Source organism: Monopterus albus, unplaced genomic scaffold, assembly GCF_001952655.1.
Source record: "Monopterus albus unplaced genomic scaffold, M_albus_1.0 scaffold71.1, whole genome shotgun sequence".
In the NCBI taxonomy this organism is placed as follows: domain Eukaryota; kingdom Metazoa; phylum Chordata; class Actinopteri; order Synbranchiformes; family Synbranchidae; genus Monopterus; species Monopterus albus.
This window is the reverse complement of record NW_018127951.1, coordinates 525192-535161: the sequence shown is the minus strand read 5'-3', so window position 1 is coordinate 535161 and position 9970 is coordinate 525192. Positions and strand designations below refer to the sequence as shown.

General features: G+C 43.0%; 1 protein-coding gene across 1 annotated transcript in view; it reads right to left on the bottom strand.

Moving 5' to 3' along the window:
• LOC109963251 (RNA-binding protein Nova-1-like) overlaps window positions 1–6083 on the bottom strand; it is a 72360-nt gene extending 66277 nt beyond the window's left edge. Inside the window, exon 1 of the mRNA XM_020605615.1 lies at window positions 5173–6083. Within this exon, the coding sequence (XP_020461271.1) occupies window positions 5173–5329 (157 nt within the window). The 5' untranslated portion in view covers window positions 5330–6083. The remainder of the gene's footprint in view (window positions 1–5172) is intronic.
• Window positions 6084–9970: the final 3887 nt, after the last annotated feature.

The window sequence follows — 9970 nt, the reverse complement described above, 5'->3', positions numbered from 1 at the left end:
ACACACACACACACACACACACACATTTGTTTTTATTCCCCATGGGAACTTCACATCGACTACCATTCATTTCCTGGAGACTTACCCTAACCCCTACTTGTCTAACATCTAACCCTAATCCTTAAACTAAGTCATCACTCTAACATTCAGTGAAGAAGAAAGCTGAGTGTGTAAAAGACCCTGGTCCCCACAGTGTCAGTAATACCAGATGCACACAAACCATCTTTCCATCCATTATCTATACCGCTTATCCTGACAAGGGTCACAGGGGGGCTGGAGCCAATCCCAGCTGACATTGGGTGAGAGGTGGGGTCCACCCTGGACAGGTCACCAGTCTGTTACAGGGCTGACATGTAGACAAACAACCACACACACTCACACTCACTCCTACAGGCAGTTTAGAGTCACCAGTCAACCTAAGCTGCATGTCTTTGGCCTGTGGGAGGAAGCTGGAGCACCCAGAAAGAACCCACGCAGGCCCAGGAAGAACATGTAGACTCCACACAGAAAGGCCCCGGGTTACCCAGGGCTCAAACCCAGAACCTTCTTGCTGTCCACCATCTTTTTGTCTTCTTTAAATTACTGTAAATGCATCCTCCCTCCTGTGCAGCCAATTTGACTGACATGAATGGCAAACACTTTACCCAGGTGTTGCCTCTTAAAAAATTCTACACATAAATGTTCCATCTGCCTGTGATAAGGAAAAACTTTAAGGTCGTGACTTTTACTCAGCAGCGGCTGTATGGTGGCTCCTCGACCATCATATAACCACTCAGAGCACCATGAACAGTGAATGAATATTTCAACTAGGGTTGCCCCTCTGACAGTCGACTAGTCGAATCCGTTGGCGTGGGACCCGTCAGTCAACTGACACTTCTCCAGTTGAGCCTTTGTTTTTATTTTATATTTTATTTTTTGTCAGCCAGTCTGCATAACAACAGAAGGCAGTGCCAGCCTCCATTAGTTTGTTGTCTTCTTCTCCTCATTTTGATGTGCCAAGCAGCATTTTGCTCACTGCCTCTCCCTGTGGGGGGGGCTTACCCACATCAACGGTGACACTGTAGGAGGCATAGATGTATTAAGGTCTGATGACATTATTTAGCAAACTGCTGCCCAGAACAAGGGGGAAAGGACAACAAAACCACATGAAGCTGAGATTTGTACTTTATTAGAAGTGTTTTCAAACATCGTGGTTTACTTCTCAAGAGGAAAAACTTTAAGGGTCACAACGATGTGCTGCCTATGTGTGTCTTGTTTGTTTGCCCAACTCTGTTTAATCTTATGTTTCTGCGATACACATCCATCTTTAACGGGACTAGGAAGCTAACAAAAATGTGCTGGGAAAATATTTCAAGGAGGAATTATAAATCAGAGGAATCATAAATATATATTCTTATATTCTTTAGTAGTGTAAGTTGGCACGTACCAAACATAACAAGCCGCTGTGGTTAACTGACGAGAGAAGCTTCAGCTTGTTGGTAAACCAGGCTATAAACATCTCAGGAAAATAAATGCCTATAAGAACCTTGTTTCAACAAAAATACAAGTGCGCTGCCTGTCTCGTTATTCGGATCAATCCACATGGCAGCCTGACGTTGTACATCGTCAGTTTAAATACGTCACAATTTAAAATCTTGCATCAGATGCACCTGTCTTTTATTGATTTTTTTATGTTCCTGTCACTCTTTTGTATTTGAACATGGGTGTTAACGTGGCATGTGAGAAATTCATGCCAGTTGATTTTCTGACAGTCTAGGCTATATATAGACCTACATCTTGAAAAAACAACAACAACAACAACAACAAAAGAACGAATAGCCGCGCTGAACAGCCGAATCTGAGCCAACTGACAAAATTCTTAGTTTGGTACAGCCCTAAATTCAACAATACATCAGCAGTCATAAATGCATTGATGACATGGCTAGCATGAGGTCAAAGGTCATCAGGATTGGTCTATGCAGTAATGTTGGCACCATGACAAAAGAAACACTGAATTTGTATAAAAAGCATGAAAATGGATGTTATGGAACTGAAACATACAATATATAAACAATATCATCATGTATTATGCTGACTCATGAGTAGAACATGACGGTGTTACATGTTACTTTAAATCCTATTTAAATGTCAGGCCCTGCAGCAGTCAGACCAGCTTAGTGAAATTCCCTGAAAGTTAGATTTCGCACTGCAGAATTTGGCCTTCAAGAACAAAAAAAGTACCTGTTATCACCGTTGAATCAGTCCTGCATTGAAGAAGGTTAGAGTAAAAATTATAAAACAGGTAGAAGATCAAAATCAAAGTCTCTCTTACCATGAGTCTCAGTTTCTTGGTGAGGGAATACAATGCCTTCAGTTTCAAATAGGGGCTGCAGGAAGGCCACTACAGAGAGAGGAAGCACAGGGGTGGGGAGTCTGTGGCATAAACTAATCATAAAGAGAAACAAGCGTTATCATGATCTCTTAGCAGTACTTTGACTTGTACAAATTTTAACTTGGAGCCTGAGTGCAGATTAAAAGAATAGAAATATACTGTACAAACATACTCTCAGTGTAATTATACAGCTTATCTTAAAGCATTTGGGGTAAAATCAGCCACTATAAAGTGAATGATTTCTTCTGCATAATGGGCCAAAAATATAAACACTTTCTTCATCTTATTTTTAATGAAATAAAAGAACTGTTTAGGCTGATCTCATCTGTGTCATCAGATTAGCTCAAACTCTAAATATCAGTCATCAAGACTAAATTCTTCATTCATCAAATTTAAAGACATTTTTAAAACAGAATTAACTGTCAGTGCACAATTTTGACAAAAGACACGCAGCCAAGCTCTCATTCCTCTTTGCTGTCTGTATTAAGGGGCCGTGGTGAAGTGTGTGTGGGAGCGACTCGATCATTCTCATCCCATCTTCAGCCTGATGCTGCTGGCTGAGGGAGCTTTGACCTGGCGGCAGTGCGGTCATCTCCTGCCAGAGTAAAAGCCTGTTCAACCGAGCTCGTCGTCATCATCATCACCCCAACCTTTTCATTTGTCTAAGTGCACGAGCCGCCTTACTGTTACGTAGGCGGGAAAATGGTCTCTCGGGGGGAGCCTTCGGTTTTCACACACAGCGAGGAGGAGCCTTTAGAGCTCCGAGTGCTGTGGAAATCTGCAGTTCATGCTGGCTAACCTGCAACCCATCCCTCCTCCATCGGACACTCTCTCTCCCACTAATTATTACTCCTGCGGTCGACTGTCATGTTTCCTGCTGCTTTTTTTTTTGTCATTGCTGAAAGTCTACAAAAACCTACTGAGCCTCAGGAGTCTCTATGGATCACACTAAAGAACACTTTTATTATTATTATTATTTGTTCAAATTGTGCCACCTGCTTTTGTGTACTAAAGGGGACAAACTTTTAACTTTTGTGATATTACAATAACAATCTTAACTGCTTGCACTATAACTAGCAGATCAACCATACATTAGGTTTTGTCCAGTGAGCTGATAAATCAGGCCACCTCAGTGTCCATATACTACTCATACTGACCCTCACTAACACAATGCCCCTTTCTGATCACACCTGCAGACAATCTAGCAAAGAAGAATTATTTTTAAAATCTGATTTTTAGTCATTATTTACCAAGCAGGATACACCAATACAAAATGCGTTTTACCACTCTATGTGTCAATGGAGAGATTTAAGGTCCGTTTAAGACTGTTTACAGACTCTTCAGCTCTGATAGGAAACATTTGATGGGTGAAACAGGATCATTTTTAAATTAAAAATGGTCTAATTAAATGCAGCATGATATAACAACTGCATACAACTTCATTCAGATAATAATACTAATGAGACTAAATTTAGAATTAAAAGAGGAAGGTCGCTTAAAATCTGTTTTGTTTTTTTTTACTTTGATTCTGTGGCAAACAGCACTTGGTGGGTTCCTTCTCCAAACAGCTCTGCCATTTCAGTCTAGCTAATGAGTTTTTCCTCTTTGTTTCTCAAAAGGAGCAGGTGTCCCAAAATAGCAGGCTATTACATGTTCACACTGACAGTACATTTAACAGTCTGCACTAAAAGCCTGGGTCCAGTGAAATCTACAAAATCCAATTAAAACCTTTTAGATGGCATATTTTACTCTTAAAAGCCTTTAGCTGCCTATAAAAACTATCCTAAATCTTCACCGTGTCTTCACTCAGTGTACCAACCCTTTGTGTGTAAATAACATTTAAAGGTGCATTGTATGTCCAAATGTCCATGATGGGGTGCATGACCAGAATAGGCTACTGATGGTTGCAATGCCAGGTGATGGGAATGCTTGGCGCATGACAGTATGTAAACAAAAACCAAATATGGTGATTGCTATGGTGACATATCAATATTTCATCCAACCAGAGAATAAAAACGAGCCATGATTGGACAATTTAGAGAGGAAAAAAATCTCTCCCTCGCAGGTTATTAAATATCGGGGTGGCAAAGCCAAAACATACATACACACATTTTATATATATCTATATATATATGTACACGCATACATATATATGCACTGACATACTGCTACAACACAGACGCTGTCGCAGTCTGAGCTGGGCTGCCCTTGTTCTTTCTGGCTCGCCACAGGCCTGCTGTTAATACGAGTTCGCTTGTTTATCCGCTTGTGTCATTGTACACAAAGCGGAGATGGTGGCTGATGTGTGAGATTATCACAAGGTCATCCGTCGACGGGGAGCTTGCTATCACGCACCAGCCTGATCTGGCTTTCACTTGTTTACATCCCTATTTCGACTCTAGCATGGCCGCTGTGGCTGTGCGTAAATCTTAAGACGCAATAAGGCTGATGTACAGAGGCTGAAACCGCCAGGATGTGTGCGAGGAGAACCGGCGGCTTCCCTCCAAATCCCCCCTCAGTCCCTCTCATTGTTTGCTTTCCATCACAGCGGCGGCCCGTGATTATTTTAATGCTGATGGAAAATGACTGTCGCTCATTAGATAGCGGATAAAAATATCGTGCTCTCTAAATTTATACCACTGTGATACTGAAGTACAAATCTCTGAATCTAGGGCTGTAGCATGGCACTGTGTACGCCAAGAATCAGACCAACCTGCTCTCCTTTCTCTAAGCCTGCCTCAGGACGAAGCAACATTCACCGAAACCCGAACAGCTTCCCGCATCCCCATCGCTGCTCTTACCTCCAGTGTTTGTGCGTTTGGTGCTGCTGGCCTCAGTTGGAGTCTCCAGGGGTCTTTTACGCGAGTCCGGGGGATCGGACTCCATGTGTGGTTGTTGATTGTGATGGTGAGGATTTGAGAAAATCCCGTTTTGCTGTACTGCTCCGCCGGCCATCATTTTCGAGCTTGCTCTCGGATGCTTGGGCTGCGCTTGCGTTTAAATCCCCCCTTTTCCGTTTTTTACGCAGCGTAGCCGTGTAGATGAGTCCTTACAGAAGGCGAAAGCGACTAAGGAATTGGAAAATACGCTTGTTTTCTTACGGACGAGGGAGGCTAGTCGCGCGCTTCTCCTGCACAGTGCCGTGCGTAGGGGAGATGCTGCACAGGGACAGAAAGCGGCGGATGATCGGCTCAGAGAAGAAAAAATCCGAAACCTGTGCAGATGGACTATCTTCTGTGATAATAATACGTGCAAATGGAGCGTCAATCTCCCATCAACCTTGAAATGCAGACTAGGATATGTGTGTCATTCCGCAGCAACCGGATAAAAGAGCATACTCATGTCAGGCGGTGCAGGATGGTGGCGCTCCTCTGCAACAGCCAGCGAAGCGGAACAATAAATACAACAAAACAGAAACCCAACCGAAAGACAAAGAAATGAAATCAATTAAGAAAAAAGAAGTTCGGCTAAGCAATAATAATGATACAAAAAATCCGATGTATTACTGAAGAGCTATAATTTCTGTCTTCTTATCCTGTCCTGGCTCCGATGATGAAGACACCCGGGAATGGCGGGGTGGGTGAGGAGGGTACGGAGATGCGGTGCTACACACGGAAAAAGACGTTTTTTCCTGCCTGTTCTCTCGGTGAAGATGCTGCAGTCTTGCGTTCAGAGCATCCCTTCTCTGACTGGCTGCTGGAGGGAGCGCAGGGGAGCGGCTGACGTCACAGGGCCTCGCGATGCCTTCATGGGCTTCCCATGCACTCGGAACTCCAAAAATTTGATGCAATAGTGCAACCTGAGTGTGTTTTAGTAAACTTTGTCAGGAAATAAAGCCATGGATTCTTACTCTGGTATACGCGTTTTCAGCTGCTTTTGTTTATAACATCGAGGGCTGGTGCAAAAAAGCAGTTATGGGGTTAAATTTTTTAACCATCACAGTTGTCTTTAACCATCTCATGGCCCAACACTTCACAGGTTTCCATTCAAGGTAACATAATAAAGCAAATCACATGACTCGGCTTACAAACTCTGCAACCGATAGGCTAGATAGTGCAGACTGTGAGTTAAGTCAGACAGAAAATCCCGGCTTCAGCATTTTGAGGTCGCTCATTGGTGCGTTTCTTATTATCGACACCACCTGAAGTTATCATGGGAGGGAACGCGAGAAAATGAGAGAGAGAGAGAGAGAGGGAGAGGGGGAGAGAGAGAGACGCCTCGTCGATACGCGATTGGCCGAGGCTGCGTTTCTCCAGCAAAACGAAAAGTACACATATATTCGTCCGGTGTTGTCACATGACGGGGAGTAAAGGATGCGGCGGCGGGTTTTTACTCCGTTATAGCTGCGGTAAATGCAGTTATGGCCGAACAGGAAACTGGGGTCCCACTGGGGCTGTATGAAGGTTTTGTGCTGCCTGTCAGCAGGTCAGGGGAGCCTCAAACACACCTACCAATCTGCAGGAAGACAGCAGTTGTCTGTCTTAAATTTAAAGCCTCAGAAATCAGCAAGTGATTTTAAACTGGTGAAGGTTTAAGGAGAATTTTTATATTGGAGGCCACAAATAAGTAAGGGTTTTTATGACTGTTTTGCTTGTATTTGTTGTTGTAACCCTCGCTGTGATCTCAACTATCTCAAATTTGACAGATTTTTGTTTCCAACGCACCTAACCAACCCTGACCCCCCTCAGGCCAGACTGCAGGCCTGCTCAGCCTCTACCAAACTAAGAAAAACAAAAATGTTTGGCAGTTTTTCCATTTTATACTTTTACCATAATGCAAGTATAGCACTGAAAACTGCTCTGATAGAGAGGACAACCTGAGAACCTGGCCTGTCTCACCTGTCTCCTCAGCTGCTGTGTGACCCACCTGTGTGTGCTGCGCCTGACATCTCTGCGTCGCTCTGCCTGGATCTGAAGAGGGATCCTCCAGCACTGCGAGCTGTCTGAGAGCTATACCCGCCTCAGTCCTCCTCTCCCTCTCTCTCTCTCACACACTCACACATTTCACATATTCTCACACACACACTGCCAGAGCACGCAAACACCTTGTACTCCCTTTCTCCTTCTGTCCAGTGCCATGCAGATGTGGTGCGCCCTCAATGCCTCCTGTAGACTGTAGTCAAGGTGACATTGTGCTGCCTGTACACACACACAAGCACAGTTGCACAGAACAGCTATCTTGCGTTATTTCACATCGCTATGAGAAACGCATCGGTGAGCCAGTCCCCTGCTCTAGAAATACGTGGCAAATCCAAGGCAGACAGATCCCAAGCTGCAGTCTGAAACAGATTCTGCACCACAAATAGCATGAGCTGCTCAGAGGGGACAAAAGGCCTGAACACTGGCACCTAATTGTATGAGCTACTCTGCACAGTACGTAGACTGAAGCACAGTTTCAGCTGAGAGGGTCCCACAGAAGCCCGGCGGTCCGCAGCTGCAGCATGAATAAAGTGAAGTATCTCCGTAACTGGTAAAGCACACAGACCAGCAGCGTTGAGGCTACAAGCGTATATGGTGAAATGCTTTTCAAATTTGTTGGTTCACCTAAAGCAGCTTTCAGAGGTGCCACAAGATTTCAACTGCACGTGCTGCTTGGTGTTATAACTCAGTTTTTCCCACTGTGACACAGTCTCAAGCAAAAGCTTCAGTTTATCCAACAGCAAATGTTATTCAAACTTCCACATGAGTTTTCTTCTCACAGAATCAACAATGAAGAGGAAATTCTGTGACAAAAATGTCTGAAAGTGAAACAGAAGAAGAGTTGAGATGGACCAGCTGGGGTGTCAAATCTCAAAACTGGTTTTTAGATTTGACCCAGTATACCAACTGAGCAGTGAGCACTTAAGCCAACATTTTCACCCCATAATATAATAATCAGTCCTGCTATTGAGATAATAATTATGCTACTATTAATCTACCCTCCAATAATAAAAATAGACTATATAAATGGAATTATAAATATATATTCAGGTACAGTCTATATAAAATCTTCTCTAAGAACAAGGTCACCCTGAGCAGGTGTAAACCGCTCACACCTGTTCTCCCTGAGAACTGTCTCCCTTAGAGACTGTACATGTACAGTGTGTTTCTCTAACACTGGGTCAAGGCCGACTGCAGCTCATCGGATATTCAGGATGTGACATCAGCCTGTGGCTCCCCCTGCTGGTCGCCTCCTGGAAGAGCAGTACATTGTCTAATTTACAGTTTCCTGCTGTTAGTTTTAATTCTTGTCGAAACAATCCCTTTCGATTTCATACAATCTTTTTCTTATTAACATCTGTCGGGGTAGGGGGGTGGGGATTATATCATGAGAGCTATTTGCAGCTGTAGTTGACACTTATAGGCTACCTACAGTACACCATCATGGTATATGCTGGTTAATGAGAATTAAAAGTAACAACACAGAAATACTGTATGATCAATATTTGTATGTATATTTTACATGATTCAATTTTAGTGAAATTTGTCACAAATATTTTCAGCTCAGCAGATTGTTCAAAAAGTACTGTTGTTAGCTGTGACAAGTTCAGTGTTCAGCTGTAAACTGTCCTGCCAAATATTGAACACAAAAATATTTTCCAAAAATGATTCCTACATGATTATTAAAAATATCAGCAAACAGGTTTATCAGAAAATCCAGTCAGTGTTCATCTTTAAATTGTTGACCATCTGTGTAAAACCCCCACGTTTACAGCTCAGCTTCTCTTATAAAAGGTCCCAGTCCAGCCACCATTAAGAAAGTGCCATCTGTCCCCTCCCATCCATACTTTTGCATTGTCATCAGCCAGTCATTCAGTTTTACCCCAAAAACCGATGGCAAAGTCGATGCAGAGGAGGAATCTCGACCACTCTGTGAGATTAGAAGGAGACAGATGTTGTGTTCCTCTTTAAAGTATTTGCTGACCTCACTCATGCCAAGATTTATAACATGGCCTCACTGCAACAGAACAAACTAGATTATGACTCTGTGCCATTTATAAAGATGTTACTATATCCCAAATCAGCACATTTGTATTTTTAGAAGCACCTGTACCAACACACTGTGCCAGCTGTCGTTACAAGCTGTACTGATTCTTTTACTCCAGACAGTTTCCAAGGAGGAGGGATGATCACAATTGTACATTATTCAGAATTTCATAAAGGGCCAGTTCACACCAAGATGATAAGTAAGTGCAATTAATTCATTCATTTAAAAACGTTTCTCACTCACCTCTAACCATGCAAACAACTGAGATTTCCGTTGCTGCCATACCAATAAAATGGAGGTGAGTGGTGTTGACTCTAGTGCTCAAAATTAAATGCTTACATTTCTTTCCACAATCCTGATTATTCTTCATCATGCACAATACAAAAGGTAAAATAAAAACATTTAAAAAGCTAAAAACTAGAAGGACACTGCTGCTAAAATTTGGATGAAAATGTTTGCATTGCATATGGTCATTTGGCATTTTGGACAGATGGTGGGATGTCTGCTGGGTGAAAACTCTTCAATCCACCACGAGATTGGAAGGAACAGGACATATTTCCATATGAAAAACCTGACTTTTCCATCTCTCCTCCCTGGAGCAGCTGATGAAGACAGGGAGGTCATGTGTCTGGC